The sequence below is a fragment of the Chlorocebus sabaeus genome, chromosome 19 (genome assembly GCF_047675955.1).
Source record: "Chlorocebus sabaeus isolate Y175 chromosome 19, mChlSab1.0.hap1, whole genome shotgun sequence".
NCBI classification, from domain to species: domain Eukaryota; kingdom Metazoa; phylum Chordata; class Mammalia; order Primates; family Cercopithecidae; genus Chlorocebus; species Chlorocebus sabaeus.
In genome coordinates this window covers 30,208,915-30,228,318 of record NC_132922.1, presented here as the reverse complement: position 1 = coordinate 30,228,318, position 19,404 = coordinate 30,208,915, and the positions used below count along the sequence as shown (strand labels likewise).

Below are 19,404 nucleotides of genomic sequence, written 5' to 3'. Positions count from 1 at the left end.
TTGGGATCCGAGGGCTAGGACGGAGCTCCCGGAATTACCAGGGGCCCCAAGAGTTCGGCCACCCTCCACACCCACCCCGCGCAGGGTCCACCACCTTCTACCCCCATCCCAAGCTGGGATTCTCTCTGCCCTTAACCCGCTTCCGTGCCATGTCCACCTCCCCCAGACTCGGCGCTGGAGATGCCCCACCTCGGCTGCCGCGGGCGGGGACCGAAGGTGCAGCTGGGCCCGGCGATGCGGGGCCATGAGTAAAGATCTGGAGGACGCGGAGCTGGCCGGAGTCCGCGCTGCAGCGGGGGTCCGAGCCCGCTTTCAGGGTCCAGGGGCGTGGCGGCCTGGCCCTCAGCACAGTGGCCCACAGCCCTGCCTGAGGGCTGTGCTCCCGACTGCGCCCGGCTCTGTCCCCCGCCCTCACCACACCCCAGGTAAAAGCGCGCGGGAAGGGAGTGGGAGAGCGCCGGACAGGAAGCCCGGACTGAGCGCGGGGGCTGGGATCTGGAACCCAAACGCGGTGGCCGCGGGCACGCGCCGGGACAGACCCGGGCTCCACTCTCACACCAACACTACGCGGTAGATGGGTTACAGTTCCTTGTCCGAGCGCTTCCAGGAGCCGGAGCCACACAAAATGAAGGGGTTCACTGGTAGTGGTTCCCAGGAGGGTCGAGGTCACCCAGTTCTTTAGGGACAGGGTCTCACTGCCACCCAGGATGGAGTCCAGTGGTGCGATCATGGCTCACAGGAGTCTCGACCTCCAGGGCTCAAGCGATCCTCCAGCCTCAGCCTCCCAAGCAGCTGGAAGCACAGGCGCATGCCACCATGTGTGGCTTGAGACCAGGTCTTGCCATGTTTCCCGGGCTGGTCTCAAACGTCTGGGCTCAAGCGACCCTCTCGTCTCAGGCCTTCCAAAGTGCGGGGATTACAGGCGTGAGCCACTGCCCCTGGCCCCATCCAGCTCCTTCAGCCTGGATTACCAGTATTTCCCCTCCTCCAGGAATGCTTCCTAAACCCACCTGGGCTCCACAGCGCCCCTCATCCTCAGCGCGCTGGTCACCACATATGCTGCCCCAGCTTTCCAGAGCAGGACAGGGAACCCCTGAGCTCCAGCTCTGGTTGCTGGAATAGTCCTGCTTGCTGCCCTTGAAGAACCAGGGTGTACACTAAGACTGCAAGAACAGAGTCCAGTTACAATAGTGGGCTGGGGAGTCACCGACTTGGCCAGAGAAGACACCTCCAGAATGACTAGCCTGGAGGTGTCAAGTTTTTGTTGCAGGGTAAGGTTTCAAGACTGGCTGGGCCAGCTGTACTCTTAACCCAGCAGGGAGGCAAGCAGAGGGGTAGTCCCGACTATGTCCCATGTCCAAGAGTTTCCCTCGCCTCGAAGGAACCCAGGTCAGCATTCCTGGCCAAGATATACTTTTTCAAACTTGTTATTTTTTAGTTATTTATTAAAAATTGAGATGCTGGCCGTGCGCAGTGGCTCACGCCCAGCACTTTGGGAGTCCGAGGTGGGCAGATCCCCTGAAGTCAGGAGTTCAATAGCAGCCTGGTCAACATGGTGAAACCCAGTCTCTACTAAAAATACCAAAGTAGCTAGGCATGGTGGTGCACGCCTGTAATCCCAGCTACTCCCACCTGGGAGGTGGAGGTTGCAGTGAGCCGAGAATATGCCACTGCAGAGGAGACTGTTAAAAAAAAAAAAAAAAAATTGAGATGTTACTATGTCTCAATAGGGGTCACTATGTGGACCAGGCTGGAATGCAGTGGCTGTTCACAGGCACAGTCGTAACTCACTGCAGTCTGGAACTCCTAGGCTCAAGCAATCCTCCAGCCTCAGCCTCCAGAGTAGCTGGGACTACAGGAACACACCACTGCACCAGGCTCTAAAGGTAGTTTTCAAAGATGTATCTGGAAAGTATTGTTTCTTTCAGAATGATGTAACAGTTTTGATATTTCATGGCAGATTTCTCCAAATTCAGCAGAAACCTGAAAGTAGGAATCAGGGACATTTTAGCATCATAGTTCTATATAAATATATATCCTGGGCCAGGCACAGAGGCTCATGCCTGTAATCCCAGTTACTGAGGCGGCCAAGGTGGGAGGATTGCCTGGGCCCAGGAGTTGGAGGTGAGCTATCATCTTACCACTGCACTCCAGCCTGAGCAAGACATTGTCTCAAATAAATTTTTAACTTTACTTTTTTTCGAGATGGAGTCTTACTCTGTCACCCGTGGGGCTGGAGTGCAGTGGTGCGATCTTGGCTCACTGCAACCTCCACCTCCTGGGTTCAAGCAATTCTCCTGCCTCAGCCTCCCTAGTAGCTGGAATTACAGGCGCCCGCCACCATGCCCGGCTAATTTTTGTACTTTTAGTAGAGACGGGGTTTCACCATCTTGGCCAGGCTGGTCTTGAACTCTTGACCTTGACATCCACCTGCCTCAGCCTCCCAAAGTGCTGGTAAATTTATTCTTAAGACAGGGTCTTGGCTGGGCGCGGTGGCTCATGCCTGTAATTTCAGCACTTTGGAAGGCTGAGGCGGGTGGATCACCTGAGGTCAGGAGTTCAAGACCTGCCTGGCCAACATGGTGAAACCCTGTCTCTGTTAAAAACACAAAAATTAGCTGGGCGTGGTGGCACACGCCCGTAATCCCAACTACTCAGGAGAGGCTGAGGCAGGAGAACTGCTTGAACCTGGGAGGCAGAAGTTGCAGTGAGCTGAGGTCACACCATTGCATTCCAGCTCTGGGCGACAGAGCAAGACTGTCTCAGGGGGCGGTGGGGAAAGGATCTCCCTCTGTCACCCAGGCTGGAGTGCAGTGGTATGTCTGCTCACTGCAACCTCTGCCTCCCAAGCTCAAAAGATCTTCCCACCTTGGTCCTACCTGCACAGTAGTTGGGACTACAGGCGTGCATCACCACGCCTGGCTAACTTTTATATTTTTTGGCAAGATGAGATTTCACCATGTTGGCCAGGCTGGTCCTGAACTCCAGATCTGCCCACCTTGGCCTCCCAAAGTGCTGGGATTACAGGCATGAGCCACCACACCCAGCCATAATTTTTAAAAATGGCTTCCTGAGGTTTTACAAGAAAATATGCACCTCTCAATACACAAACAGTTATGGGAACAGAGTACAAGTGAAGTCAAAGATAAAATGTACTGAGAGCTGGGAGTAGGAGAGACAAGGCCCTGGCTGAGGGAGTGTCAGTGTGCCTCCCAACACCTCAAGCCAATCCACTTGGAGGTCTCCCAAAGTTCATCAGGAGAACCACGTACAGCCAAAAACAGAAAAGGATTCAAGAAAGCCGCATAAGTATCATGCCCTGACCTGCGATGAGGCTGCTCACTTCCCATGACTTCTGCTTGAAACCATTCAACCCTGGTTAGCTCAAGCTGAAGAAATATTTACTAGAAGCCTCAGATATGGGTGCCTAGAAGGAAAAAAATCCAAGTTCTCTGTGGTGGTGCAACCTGTGGAAACTATTGCCCCATGCTCAAAAAGGCCAAACACTAGGCTCCCGTACAGTACCTACAAGGCAGACACTCTGGGAGTCAGATTTTTTCTCTTTTGGAGGGAGACCCCAAGTGCTCTCCTCTGGGTGCCCGAGTGTTGGAATGGGCGGATGCCAAGACTTCATTCTAGCTCTTGGTCAGCAGCAGCACTAAGGGGTCACTGAGGAGCATCAGAGATTTCACCACTGCTCAACTGCCAGGAGGCTAGTGGGGGCTGACTGAGGAGACACTGAAACACCGAAGCTGCCGCCACCACCGGCTGATGCAAGTTTTATTGAGACAATATACAAACAGGCCATGGAAACAAGGGTTTTGATGCTGGGACCAGTAACGTAAAACGGAATACAAAAATAAAAAGGCACTAATCTGTTAAGAAAAGACACTCAATGTGTTCTAAGAATATAAGTCATTTAATACTGTTAATTTTATAGCACAAAATAAAACAAGCTATGATCCCCAAAAATAATTTTAAAAGCTTACACAGAAAATATTATTGCCTGAAGTTTATGATCTTTAAATTACAGGTCAAAAGAGTTTTACGGTGTTGTTGTTGTTTTTGTTTTAAAACACACAGTGAAGACCGTCTAAGAAGCAAGGCCACTGTTCCTCCTGTAGGGACAACGATCCTGTCTCAGAGACCTGTCTACTCCTTTAGAAAATAGAACCAGCACAGTGTCCACACCGACAGCAGTTTCCAGGGGCATAGTTCTCCGGTCCCAGAGGGTGGAGTTGAGGCAGAGCTCAGTGGTGTCCACAGAAAGCATTAGTCTTAGGTACTGTGTTAAAACAATCAAGAATTCTTTCACGTTTAAGAGGTTAATAACCATAATATTAAAGGATTAAATTATAAACACCTGGCACAAAACCACATCATCCCTTTTCAAAAATAAAATGTTCATATTCCTCTGAGCAAACATCACAAGAGCAGTGGCCATCCTCCTCAGGCCTGCCTTGTCTGTAAACAGCTGTAAAGGAAAGCTAGCACAGTGCCAGGGACACGTGAGCTCCCAGGAGGGCACAGCTGTCCTTCCCTTTCAGCTTTCCAAACATGAGCACAGAAGGTGTCTAGTCTGGGTGACCAAAGTCCTCAAACGGCAGCCGGTCAACACATCATCTTCCTCGTTAACCATGTCGTCAGGTGGTTCCACACAGCACAGACATGGCTGACTCCTGTACCGCAGGTCCTTCCCAGAATATACAAGTTTATAACCAGTCAATGCCCTCTAGTATGTAATTTGTTTCCTTCCCAGGTGAAAAACCATAATGAGTTAATTTAACATCCAAATATTTCTTAAAACATGGTAGAGCAGAGCAAGGAGCAGTTATGAACACCCACCCTCTGGGTCAGATTTGCACTGCTCTATGGAGCACAACTGTCTTCCCAGGCCAGTGGGGAACCCAGGCACGAAGCTGAGCTGAGGCATGGGTGCTGCTTTCATATGTTTAGTGTGAAAAAGAGAATATCCCTGCCTGATTTAAAAAACTGACAAGGTTGTAAGTCAAAAAGTTTTACTTTTGGCACATATCAGGAGTGCAGAACTCAAGCTCGCCTTGTTTTGAGCTCTGAATCTCCTGACAGCCCTGGATGCCATTTTCATGGGCTGAAGTAATGAGCTGATTAATTATAAAACCAAACCACAGGTATACTCTAGGTATATCTGATTCTGAAGTGCACCACACAAGGTGAGTCGGGGTATTGGTCAGTAGACAGGGCTGAAAGGAAACCTTGCTTTCCAAAATGGCCACAGACTTCTTGCGCTCTAAGTCAACTGCTGTAATTCAAAGGTGTCAAGTCCTTCAGCTAAATCTGGTTGAAAAAGGCTTAAGGGTCTGTGCCCTCCTTGAACAAGGCACATTCTTCCCTCTGCCGGAAACTCCACTCAGGGCTCAACTTGGGCAGGGATGAACCAGGTCACTGGCTAAAGGGGAAACACTGTTTCTAGGCAGAGTTTGGGGACTCTGTGATATATCTGCCACTTGTGGGTGCTACACCAGGCCTGAACCCAAAATAAGCCAACCTGACACACCTAACCAGAAGCGGCAACTGCCACAGACCATGCAGAGCAGGAGGCAGCCACCGTTCTCACTGGCAAGGAAGGGCTAATCTCTAAGAATTTTAGAGGAGAACCACAGATGGGAAGCCATGGTGATAGTTTTCCCAACTGACCATTAATTCTGTCACAGGGAACACTCTCAAGATTCATGAATATGGCAGTTATCTGCCTAATGGAATACTGATTTAAAGAAAAATTGAAAAATGGTTGTTTTGCTGGTTCTGTCTCCAGAAGGCATTGTTCTAAATCTCAAAACCTAGGAACCTCCAGACGGGGCCACAGTCACAGCAGATACTCAGTAAATGACAGTTACTCATTAGGCTGTTGCTACATTTCTAGGTCTGCTGTGTTCACTATAAGCTGAGGCTTGTCTTTACCAGGGCCCAGAAGGGAGAACAGACTGAATTGCACAGGGTTCCCAGAATTCTAGTCTGCCATGAGCAGCAGATGACGGATGAACCACATGTATATATCAGCTGGCTTGTATGAACAGGCCTCTTTTAGCTAACAGGGAAATACTTTAACATCAATACACTGATAAGTGGTTAATGATAAACTGGTTAATGGTCTCCCTAGTCACTAAAACACTAAGACATCAAATACATTAACCAATTTCCAGAGCCTGCATTTCCACTGCTTGGGAGCATCAGACACTTACTTAGACTGTGAGACCAGTATCAGCAGCACCAACTTTCTCTGGCAGCCTGGTGAGACTGGGCCTGGGTACGGAGGTCTGGGCTTCAGTGAGTGGAATTTAACGATTCCTTAATGAGTCCAGTGATTCTATGAACAACCCCACTTTTTAGGGGAATTTAAGTCTTAACCTTAAAGGGGTACATTCACTGAAAAGCTGAACAGAAAACTGGCCAACTGCCCTCCAACCCACTGCTCTTATCACTGGCAAACAAGGTAAGCAAAGGTTTCCCTAAAGTACCCCCCAACTCTGATGCTTTTTAAAACAAAGTAATCCAAGGGGCTGTGCACATAGCATGGCACACCACAGCTGCATTATTTTGTGTGTTTTCTGCTACATGGCAAAACAAACTACTACTGGCAACTAAGACAATAAAGGCCTCTGCTTCAGGGTTGTTCTTTTCAGATTCCTTTAGTTACAGCAGCTTCAGTTTAGAAGCTCAGAGGCATGTGTCATTCCTTGCACTATCATAAAAACCCAACCTGCTACTTAACCTGTTTAGAACACACAAGTCTAGGCCAGGCGCAGCGGCTCATGGCTGTAATACCAGCACGCTGGGGGGCTGAGGCGGGTGGATCACCTGAAGTCAGGAGCTCGACACCAGCCTGGCCAACATGATGAAACCCCGTCTCTACTAAAAATACAAAAATTAGTTGGGCGTGGTGTGCGCGCCTGTAATCCCAGCTACTCGGGAGGCTGAGGCAGGAGAATTGCTTGAACCCGGGAGGCGGAAACTGCAGGAAAGCAAGATTGCGCCACTGCACCCCAGCCTGGGTGATGGAGCGAGACTCCGTCTCAAAAAAAACAAAAAACAAAACAAAACAAAAAAACCCCACACAAGTCTAATTAGTTTTCCAAAACCAAACCAAACCAAAAGAAAAAAAAAAAAAAAGCCGGATTTTGGAGTTTTAGGACAGAATTCTCTCTTCCTTAAGGTTCAGTTCCTGTTGTCCAAAGAAAAGCAAGATGGCAGCTGAGCCACTGCTTTGTGGAACAGCAAACATGCAGTATCTCGCCATGGCCTCAGGCTTTCTCTGGTGAACACGATAGAATCAGTCCCATGTACAAACAGGCAGCGATGAGAAGGAAGACCCTTTCCTCGTCAACTTCTCTCCACTTGTGTGCTTCCATCAGTATTTCCAGTTTATGATCCAAAAGAACTCTAAAATCGGCTACTCTTTGACAATACGACTATGATACAAACGTCAGGAGGCAGTCGCTGTGTGCATTCCAAATGTGTGTGCGACTGCCAGTCTGCAGAAAGCTGGACTTCGGCAATGCAGTGTGACTTGCCTATGAGAGAGAATGCTTTCCCACTTCAAAGGAGACTAGGACAGGCAGAACAACAAAGCAGCAGGAAACGGGGCAACGGCAATCACTCGTTTTCATCTGGGTTTTGAGGGTCAAAGATTTTGACATGCGTAAAGGGAAAAAGCCCTTTGCGCCCATTCACCTCGCCTTCCCACTGGCCATTTATATTCATCCTTGTGACTTTCACAATGTCACCAACCTGTATGGATGAAGAAGACAAAGTTAGCATTTCTCTGCAACAAGAAAAAGACAGTTTACATTAAATCACAAACACTACCTTATCCAAAGGGCCCATACATTATTATTTAGACACAGAGTCTCACTCTGTTAGCCATGCTGGAGTGTAGTGGTGAGATCACTACTCAATGTAACCTCTAACGCCTGGGCTCAAGTGATCCTTCCACCTCCACCTCTTGAATAGCTGTGACTACAGGCATGCACCACCATGCACATTAATTTTTTATTTTTTATAGACAGGGTCTGTCACCCAGGCTGGAATGCGGTGGCACGATCACAGCTCATTGTACCTTGAACTCCTGGGATTACCTGAGGTCAGGAGTTCGAGACCAGCCTGGGCAACATGGTGAAACCTCATCTCTTCTAAAAAATAGAAAAATTAGCCGGGTGTAGTGGTACATGACTCTAGTCCCAGCTACTCAGGAGGCTGAAGTGAGAGGATGGCTTGAGCCCATGAGGCTGAGGCTGCAGTGAGCCGTGATCGTTCCATAGCATTCCAGACTGGGCAATTGAGTGAGACCCTGTCTCAAAAAAACAAAAACACACACACGCACAAATAGCTTTTGAGCACAAAGCAGCTCCTCCCCAAACCAACCCTCTATTTTGGCTACTAACCCCAACAGGATAGAAATGAACACATGATTCTGAGAATGGTTAAAGTCAAATCACACAAAAAGGTGTATTTTTAAAAAAGACGTTCAGGTGGTAGCCATTGTAGACATTGTGCTCTCTGTTCAGCAGAGCACTAATCTAAGATTCTATTTTGTGTACTCAGGTCCATAAAAACACTACTTGAATATAAGACACACCTAAGATCTAAGACAATAAGAAATAAGCTTTCGTCTGCTTAAACACATACAGAACCAGGCATAGTGGTGCGTGCCTGTAGTTCCAGGTACTTGGCAGGCTGAGGTGAGAGGATTGCTTGAGCACAGGAATTTGAGGTCAGCCTGTGCAACACAGCAAGACTACATGTCAAAATAAAAACAGGCACAAGGTGGCACAGTCCAGTGGTCCATGCCATGAACTTTGGAACATGTAGGACACCAAACAAATGTCCTGGTTCTGCCACTTTTAGAAATTACATGACTGTAGCAAACTGCTTAAGGTCTCCAAGTCTCAGTTTCCTTCCAACTTTGAAAGGGTCTTACAGTAATCAAATGATTGTTACTTGAGTAGAGATTCCTGAGTAGAACCCAGCCCCATGCCCCCTCTAATGATCATACCCTTTGGATGCACGAAGGGAAGAGCTGGAATTAGCACTGAGAAGCACAGCACTGTATATAGAAGATTTCCAACCTTGTCACCAACAAGGGTCCTCTCAAAACCAACGAGGAACAGGCTGAAAACGGGGTCTAATAAATTACTGTGATGGATACTAAGCAGCCAAGGAAGACAAAGGGAAGATGGAGATGAGGCGGCTAGGGACTGAAAGCTACCAAGAACACTCACACCTCATACCTTCCAATTAACTTGTGAGTCTGGCGGTCTTTAACAGGATACTTTCTACATGATCCTACCTAAACAATTAAATAAAATTTACTGAACATCTATTCCATGGAAAATGGGCAGGTCAGTTCGTATCCTCAAAAAACTTGTCTTTTAAGTGGGATACACGATGAATCTTTGTTAGATAATAACATAGTGTAAAAAACACGAAGTGGCTGGGCGCAGTGGCTTACACCTGTAATCCCAGCACTTTGGGAGGCTGAGGCGGGTGGATCACTTAAGCCCAGGAGTTCAAGACCAGCCTGGGCAACACAGTGAAACCCTGTCTCTATACAAAAATGAGCCAGGCATGGCGGCATGCACCTGCAGTCCCAGCTACTTGGGAGGATGAGGTGGGAAGATCGCTTAAGTGCAGGAGGCAGAGGTTGCAGGGTTGCAGTAAGCTGTGATCATGCCACTGCACTCTAGCCTGGGTGACAGAGCGAGACCTTGTCTCAAGAAAAGAAAAAGAAAAAGGCTGGGCGCAGTGGCTCACATCTGTAATCCCAACACTTTGGGAGGCCGAGGCAGGTGGATCACCTGAGGTCAGAAGTTCGAGACCAGCATGGCCAACATGGCAAAACCACGTCTCTACTAAAAAATACAAAAATCAGCTAGGTGTGGTGGTAGATGTCTGTAATCCCAACTACTCAGAAGGCTGAGGCAGGAGAATCACTTGAACCTGGGAGGTGGAGGTTGCAGTGAACCAAGATCATGTCACTGCACTTGGTGTAGCCAGGCGCAGTGGCTCACGCCTATAATCCCAGCACTTTGGGAAGTCAAGGTAGGAGGATCACTTGAGGCCACATGTTCAAGACCAGCCTGGGTGACATAGTGAGACCTAGCTTCTATTAAAAAGAAAAAAGAGAGAGAGAGAAGACACATAAAAGCAGCAAGTGGCAGAAAAACACTACTAAATCAATGCTGCAGAGCACAGGATCAAGGAGCTACTGCTTAGAGGGAACCTTGACCAGCAGAAGTAGGTCAAAGAGCAGCCTAGGAAGAGAATGGCTGAGAGACTTCTGGTGGCCCCTTGACCACTAGTGCCTCATTGTGGCCTTGCAGGAGTTTCCACATGCTAAAACACCATCATCATTCCTCATGCTGTTTTCTATCTTAACACAGAAAAGACATCCTGGCTGTTATGCAGCCTGCTGCCCAGTTACAGGCCTGGCTATGGACCAGCTTCTTCCATGGCTCTACCGAACAGTGCTTGTGCTGAGCACAACCTAAAATGGTTGGTAGCTTGGCAGTCACCTTGCTGTTTCCCTCATCACTCCCTATTCTTCCTCTGGGTTCATGGTACATGGATCCAGTTCAAAGAAGCACTCACTCTGGAGGGCAGATCAATTTGTTTTTTTGTTTTTTTTTTTTGGTGCTCTACACCTTCAGAGAAACTTCTCTAGTAATGAACTATAGAAATGATCCCTGAAAGTGCAGTCAGAGGGCAGATCAATCTTGATGTAGGTAGATACCAACTTGGTTCAAGGGGCAAACTACATCTGGAAGATGTGGTTGACCTTATCAACAGATTAAGAGGAAGCACATACCTAATGCATTATCTTTATTAATTTTCACCCTATGGAACAGGACAATCCTAATCATTATTAGTACTGTCAAAATACTATCTTTGGGGCTGGCCGCACTTAGCACCTGGGGAGTGGACACATTAACTCTAAAACACATACGCCAGGGACACTAGTCAGCCCTTTTATGTCTACCAAGAGTTAAATAGCAAGAGGGTACCTCTTGCTGCTGGCAATAGTTTCCTACAGCCCTACTTGTCCAGAGTGTTGTCCAGGAAAAGACTCTACTGACTGGCATGTAGCACTTGATTCAAAGAGCAGTCAAGGCACTGGAGGGCCCAAGCACTGGCCGTCACAGCAGTTTTTTGGTTCCATAATCAGTCCCCACTCCCTGTACTGATATTCTGAGATTTCATGCTTTCAGGTTACATAAAAGTAAGATCAGGAGTACACTGGTGACACTAGAATCATAAATTCTAACTTGGGTGACGTGAATGGGTCTCCGTGACCAAAGAACATCCTGCCAAGTTGTATGCAAATGCATGAATGTATGTTGTTTTTCTGAAGACTGCACAACTTTCACTGGATTCTCAAAGGCGCTTATAGCCCCGAAAACAGCTAAAACAAAACAAAGTCCATGTACTATAATCACCACACAGGTATCATCCTGCTCTCTGTGGCTTTTATTCCTCTAGTCATTCAACAAATATTGAAGATCTATGTGTAGGCTGTGGAGAGATACGAGAGGGGACACAAAGGAGACAAACACCCCTGGCCCTCACGGAGCTGCATGGGTCCACTGCCTGCCCCTATGTTCTCTGTGCACCTGCACCCGAATCAGAGTAACCAGAGAGATAGAGGCTTTAGAGGGCTAGGCTCCCTGTCTGTGTGCCCTGGGTAGCAGTCAAGTAATCTCATGCGCTCAAGCCCACAACTGAATGCTATCTAATAGGGTTTTAATACTGAAGACTCGGTTTCTTCCTTAAAATTACCACTATCCTTCAGAGTAGTAACTTGATTCAAGAGGGCTGTTTACTGGTTAACAGAGATTTTATTTGGGAAGGGTAGGTGGCACGGCTAAAGATACCACAGGCCAGTATGCCATGGTACAAGAGTATATGGGCTTTGAAAAGGAAGAAGTCAAGACACGATCATATATACAAAAAAGTTCACAGATTCCACAAGAAAAGATACAAATTCAGCAAAGTTGCAGGGTACAAGATCAACACATAGATATCAGTTGTGTCTTATATATTGGTAATGAATAATTAAGAAAGCAATTCCAGGCGGGGCACAGTGGCTCATGCCTGAATCCTAGCACTCTGGGAGGCCAAGGAGGGCAGATTGCCAGAGCTCAGGTGTTCGAGACCATCCTGGGCAACATGGTAAAACCCCAATTCTACTAAAATACCAAAAATAAAAAAGTTAGCTGGGAGTGGAGGCAGGCACCTGTAGTCCCAGCTACTCAGGAGGCTGAGGCACAAGAATCGTGCCACTGCACTCCAGCCTGGGAAACGGTGCGAGACTCTGTCTCCAAAAAAAAAAAAAAAAAAAAAAAAAAAAGGATTCCATTTACAATAGCATCTAAAATAAAAATATCCAAGAATAGGCTGGGTGTGGTGGCTCATGCCTGTAATCCCAGCACTTTGGGAGGCCAAGGCGGGCAGATCACGAGGTCAAGAGATCGAGACCATCCTGGTCAACATGGTGAAACTTCGTCTCTACTAAAAATACAAAAATTAGCTGGGCGTGGTGGCACATGTCTGTAGTCCCAGCTACCTGGGAGGCTGAGGCAGGAGAATCGCTTGAACCGGGGAGGCTGAGGATGCAGTAAGCTGAGATTGCGCCACTGCACCCCAGCCTGGTGACAAAGCAAGACTAGGTCTAAACAAAACAAAACAGGCCAGGCGTGGTGGCTCAAGCCTGTAATCCCAGCACTTTGGGAGGCCGAGACGGGCAGATCACGAGGTCAGGAGATCGAGACCATCCTGGCTAACACGGTGAAACCCCGTCTCTACTAAAAAATACAAAAAACTAGCCGGGCGAGGTGGCGGGCGCCTGTAGTCCCAGCTACTCGGGAGGCTGAGGCAGGAGAATGGCATAAACCCGGGAGGTGGAGCTTGCAGTGAGCTGAGATCCAGCCACAGCACTCTAGCCTGGGCGACAGAGCAAGACTCCGTCTCAAAAAAAAAAAAAAAAAAACCCACAATGAGATACCACATCACACCTACTAGGATGGCTATAATAAAAAATATGGAAAATAATAAGTGTTGGTGAAGATGTGGAAGAATTTTTTTTTTGGCAGTGAAGAAGGGAACCCTTACATACTGCTGGTTGAATGGAATATGGTACAGCTGCTATGGAAAACAGTTTGTTCCTCAAAAAGCTAAACACAGGCCAGGTGCTGTGGCTCATGCCTATAATCCTGGCACTTTGGGAGGCTGAAGTGGGCAGATCAGTTGAGGTCAGGAGTTCGAGACAAGCCTGGCTAACATGGCAAAACCCTGTCTCTACTAAAAAATACAAAAATTAGCCGGGTGTGGTGGCGTGCACCTGTAATCCCAGTTACTTGGGAGGCTGAGGCAGGAGAAATCGCTTGAACCCAGGAGGTAGAGGTTGCAGTGAGCCAAGATTGTGCCACTACACTCCAGCCTGGGCAACAAAGCAAAACTCCGTCTCAAGGAAAAAAAAAAAAAAAAAAAAAAGCTAAACACAGAATTACCCATTTGACCCAGAAATCCACTCCAAGATATATAACCAAAATAACTGAAAGCAAGAACTCAAACATTTGTGTGTCAATGTCCACTGCAGCATTATTCCCTATAGCCAAAAAAACGAAAACAACTCAAGTATCCATCAAGAGATAAATGGATTAACAAAACGTGATATATACATAACAATGGAATATTATTCGCTCTAAAGTAATGAAGTATTTATCTTAATTTCTTATATAGATGGAGTCTCGCTATGTTGCCCAGGCTGGTCTCAAACTCCTTGCCTCAAGTGATCTTCCCACCTTGGCTTCTCAAAGCACTGGGATTACAGGTGTGAGCCACTCCATGCTGGGACAAGGAATGAAGTTTTGATATATGCTACAACCTGGATGAACTCTGAAAACATTGTACCAAATGAAATAATTCAGACCCAAAGGACAAATATTGTATCATTTTACTTATATCAGATACCTAGAATAGGTAAATTCATAGACAGAAGGTGGACTGCTGGCAAATTATATAAACCTCAAGTTCTTAGTGGGGGAGCAGTAATGAGAATAAACTTTTTTTTTTTTTTTTTTGAGATGGAGTCTCGCTTTGTCGCCCAGGCTGGAGTGCTGTGGCCGGATCTCAGCTGACTGCAAGCTCCGCCTCCCGGGTTTACACCATTCTCCTGCCTCAGCCTCCCAAGTAGCTGGGACTACAGGCACCTGCCACCTCGCCCGGCTAGTTTTTTGTATTTTTTAGTAGAGACGGGGTTTCACCATATTTAGCCAGGATGGTCTCGATCTCCTGACCTCGTGATCCGCCCGTCTCGGCCTCCCAAAGTGCTGGGATTACAGGTTTGAGCCACCGCGCCCGGCGGTTCTTCTCACTGAACAGCTATCATCAGAAAACAGCTATCACAGAAAACAGAAGTCAGCATAATGACCAGGATGGGACAGGCCCTGCCTGAACCACACCAGGGCCCCAATTCCATGGCATTCTCACTTAATTTACACTTTAGGAAAGAGGAACAAAAACCTTTAAAAAAATTTTTTTTCAGCTGGGCGTGATGGCTCACACCTGTAATCCCAGCACTTTGGGAGGCCGAGGCAGGTGGATCACGAGGTCAGGAGATCGAGACCATCCTGGCTAACACGGTGAAACCCTGTCTCTACTAAAAATACAAAACATTAGCCGGACGTGGTGGCGGGCACCTGTAGTCCCAGCTACTCTGGGAGGCTGAGGCAAGAGAATGGCGTGAACCCAGGAGGCGGAGCTTGCAGTGAGCCGAGATCGCACCACTGCACTCCAGCCTGGGCAACAGAGCGAGACTCCGTCTCAAAAAATAAATAAATAAATAAATATATTTTTTCTGGGCTGGGCACAGTGGCTCATGAGGTCAGGAGTTCAAGACCAGCCTGGCCAAGACAGTGAAACCCCATCTCTACTAAAAATACAAAAACTAGCCCAGCCTGGTGGCGGCCACCTGTAATCCCAGCTACTTGGGAGGCTGAGGCAGAGAACTGCTTGAACCCGGGAGGGAGAGGTTGCAGTGAGCTGAGATCGCGCCACTGCACTCCAGCCTGGGCAACAGAGCAAGACTCCATCTCAAAAAATATATATATATATACACACACACACAAACACATATATGTATATATTTTTAAATAGGAGAATCTTCTAAAATTCTGAAGGACTTTCTAAAGATTCCTATGTTTGCATGGTATTATAATCAAGGAAAAAAAGCACTTTTGGTACCGAAGAAATAAAGCTGAGATGCTGTGAAGGACAACTGACACAATGTCAAAGACAGAAGGGTGGAAGAGGATCCTGGCCAGTCCTGACAAAAGAAAGGTCCAAGGAGGCGAGTGGAAATGATTCCTCGGGCACCAGACATCCACACACACCACCACGACATGGGTAGAACACACCTGAGATTCTTGCTTAAGGTGAATGCTAACTTGTGGGCCTTTCCGAGAAGCCTTGGTAAGAAGGCTTCACGTTGCTAGAACGTGACGGGAAGTGAGAGACAGCAGCCCTGTTACACTGGGAGGCTGTAAGCTTGCTGCATGGATCCCTGAGTCAGATGCTTCATGATGAATACATACAGGCCCAACAGCACTGCAGGCTACCCAGTAGGAGGAACTCATGATGATCCCTAAGAGATTACAAAGTATAATCAGTATTACCTAAACCTAAACTTACTTTGTAGATTACTTCACCTCAGCAAGTAGAAGCAGCAATGAAGAAAATGCTAATACAAATTTAACTCTAAGCAATGAAGCAAAACCAGTTGGTAAAGTGGGAATCTGATAATTCCAGCTCAGTCAGTGAAGGAAGTTGTATCATGGGCCCTTGGGAAGGCCAATTCAGAAGACACAGAGACCTGATGTAATCCAAATGACTACAGGTTTTGAAACGGGGCAAAGACAATCCAAGAAGAAATTATAAAAACGCAATCACAGGCCGGGCGCGGTGGCTCAAGCCTGTAATCCCAGCACTTTGGGAGGCCGAAACGGGCGGATCCCGAGGTCAGGAGATCGAGACCATCCTGGCTAACATGGTGAAACCCCGTCTCTACTAAAAAATACAAAAAACCATAGCTGGGCGCGGTGGCGGGCGCCTGTATTCCCAGCTACTCGGGAGGCTGAGGCAGGAGAATGGCGTAAACCCGGGAGGCGGAGCTTGCAGTGAGCTGAGATCCGGCCACTGCACTCCAGCCTGGGCGACAGAACGAGACTCCGTCTCAAAAACAAACAAGCAAACAAAACGCAATCACAGATGACACAGAGCAAGTACAGGAACGAAGAGAAGAATGTTGAGGATGCTGGTGAGCTCAAAGAACTGAGCATCACTAAGAAAAAAATGTCAAAAAAAAAAAAAAAAAAAGAGCACCAAAGATGATGAAAGGGTGTTCTCATGCTGAAAAGGACAGGTACGTAAGAGTTGACCAAATACACTGGCAAGCAGGAGTAAGAGTCCAAGACTAGTCTCGTCAGAGAAATTACATCATAGGACACTCGAAGATTTAGAAAGGGTCAAGTCTCCCTCGTTTTTTTTGTCAAAACAAACATGGCAAATTCCATAAAATGTAAAACAGTGAGCTTGAAATGAATCCCAGAAAAAATTCTGGATGCAATTAGCTAACAGATGGTTTGTGAGGATTCAGAATGGGAAGTAGAGCATCTGGAAGCAGCATGAGCCCACCAAGTCACACCAGATCAACCTCATTGTCTTTTTTTTTTTTTTTTTGAGATGGAGTCTCGCTCTGTCGCCCAGGCTGAAGTGCAGTGGCCGGATCTCAGCTCACTGCAAGCTCTGCCTCCCGGGTTTTACGCCATTCTTCTGCCTCAGCCTCCCCAGTAGCTGGGACTACAGGCGCCTGCCACCGCTCCCGGCTAGTTTTTTTTTTTTTTGTATTTTTTAGTAGAGACAGGGTTTCACCGTGTTAGCCAGGATGGTCTCGATCTCCTGACCTCGTGATCCGCCCGTCTCGGCCTCCCAAAGTGCTGGCATTACAGGCTTGAGCCACCACGCCCGGCCTCATTGTCTTTTTATAGATATAAGAGGCAGATCTGGAGAGGCTGCAGAGAAGGACTTTAGTACAAAGATCTAGTTGGTGCTTTTACAAAACCTGCAGTTAGGACACTGGAGGGTAATGAATACGCTAGATGACATCAGGATTTTAAAAGATTCAGAGGCTAGGCGTGGTGGCTTATGCCTATAATCCCAGAACTTTGGGAGGCTGAGGCAGGCGGATTGCCTGAGGTTAGGAGTTTGAGACCAGCCTGGTCAACATGGTGAAACTCCTTCTCTACTAAAAATACAAAAATTAGCCAGGCGTGGTTGGCAGACGCCTGTAATCACAGCTACTCGAGAGGCTGAGACAGGAGAATTGCTTGAACCTGTGAGGTGGAGGGTGCAGTGAGCCGAGATCATACCATTGCACACCAGCCTGGGCGACACAGTAAGACTTTATCTCAAAAAAAAAGAAAAGGATTCAGAGATGTACACAGATGGTATGACAAGATCAATAAAAACCAAACCAACAACAACAACAAAACTCAAGAGGGACAACTATGAGGCCATGCACTTAAGTCCACACACTGGGCTAGCCAAACACAGGAAGGGGACTGGCTGTGGCTTCTTTCTCCCTGGTGGAGAGCCAGAACACAAGACTTGTCAGCTACCAGAGCCATACAACATGAGACACAGCACCACATGAAACTGTTATGTTCCACACGTTCCACAGGAAAGACATCTTTGTTTTGTTCACTACTGTATCCCAAGTTCCCAGCCTGTCACATAATAGGCACTCAATGAACTTTTGTTGAAGTGATGTTTTTTTGGAGGTGTCCAAATTGAGACTGGAGGGCCATGGAGTTAGACTCTGAAGAGGGCTAAAAGCACTGGGAAAATGATTAGACTAAATGACCTAAGGTATCAATACAACCTTTCTGCTTGATTTCTATCAATTCCATCCCAAATCACTTTAAGTCTCACTTGCAAGCCTGGGAAACTATTTTTCCTCCACACGATCTGTACCACTGACTTCAGTTCCCACAGATCCCCAGCTTGTGTCACCAACTGTTTTCTTATACCATACCATGGGGGAAAAGCACAGCTGAGGCTGCATTTAGACATTTGAATACAAATTTTCATACAAATATTCAGGGGTGTGTGTACCCAGGGTTAAGTACAATTTTAAAGTTGCTAAGATATTTCTTCCCTTTCTTTTTAGTCAGAAAAGCATACTGGAATGCAAATGAATGAGAATGATATTATTACATGAGAGTCAAGCATTTGCTCTAAATTTTAAAATTAATAAATAAAAAGAAATTGCCTGCAAACCTGACCTTGTCAGTTGTGAGAAACTGGTTGTTTCATGACTCAAATGAAGGCAATGCAAGAAAACTGTTAATCTCCTCAGCTTAGCCCTTCGTGATATGGCAACAGCCTACTGCCCTGGCTGTCTTTTGCCACTTTTGCCCTTTGCCCAGCATGCTCACCTATCTACAGCTATTCAGTGACATTAGTCTCATCACACAAGCTCTACTCACCTTACAGATACCAAGTATTCCCCTTCAAATCAAATCTCAGGATCAACTCTCTTCTTACAGAAAAGTCAGCAAGAAAAGAAAATAGCTAAACACAGACAGGTTTTGAAATACCTCTTTACTTACAGGAATACTCTTTTGAAAATCAAGTTTTATTTAAAAAAAAAAAAAAACTTGTAAAATAATTTAAGGTATAAAGTCACCTAAGCCATCATTGTTCTCTGTAATACTATCTAGGGGAATAATGAAGCTTCAATTATTGGCACATTTTGTCCTAGTTGTCTGTTTCTCATTTTAATTTTAATACTTTTCCTAGTAACCTAATTGCAAAAGTCCCAAGAGTTGTTTTTAACAAGATCAGACAGGCACCACTATCCTAATAATAGTTTTAGAAGGTAACAATCAAAAAAATATTTACCCCAGCTACTCAGGAGGCTGAGGCATGAGAATTGCTTAAACCCATGAGGCGGAGGCTGCAGCGAGATCACACCACTGCACTCCAGCCTGAGTGACAGAGACTCGATCTCGGGGAAAAAAAATTTTTTTTAACTTATGCTATAACCTAAAGTTTCATTTAAATATACAGAAAGCGAAATACCATTAAATGGAATTTGGTAAAGGTCTATTTCTCAGGTCCTATTTACACTTTCTCTCATTCAAGCACGAAAAAAACCATTTGCTGAAGCTCAGCGGGCTGGGTTAGTGTCATGAGGCTCAGGTGTGGAGAACCTCTCTCTGGGGCCAGAGAGACTAGGAGCTATGTAATGGCAAAGTATGTAGGTTATCTTAAAATACACAATCATTAACTAGGCTTCCTTCCTCCTACACC

At 46.7% G+C, this 19,404-nt stretch overlaps 1 protein-coding gene and 1 pseudogene across 1 annotated transcript in view; both read right to left on the bottom strand.

Moving 5' to 3' along the window:
• Positions 1-3,753: 3,753 nt before the first annotated feature.
• CRKL (CRK like proto-oncogene, adaptor protein) overlaps positions 3,754-19,404 on the bottom strand; it is a 36,273-nt gene continuing 20,622 nt past the window's right edge. The window contains exon 3 of the mRNA XM_073006975.1: positions 3,754-7,767. Within this exon, the coding sequence (XP_072863076.1) occupies positions 7,633-7,767 (135 nt within the window). The 3' untranslated portion in view covers positions 3,754-7,632. The remainder of the gene's footprint in view (positions 7,768-19,404) is intronic.
• LOC119622576 (small nucleolar RNA U3) lies at positions 10,642-10,737 on the bottom strand (annotated as a pseudogene).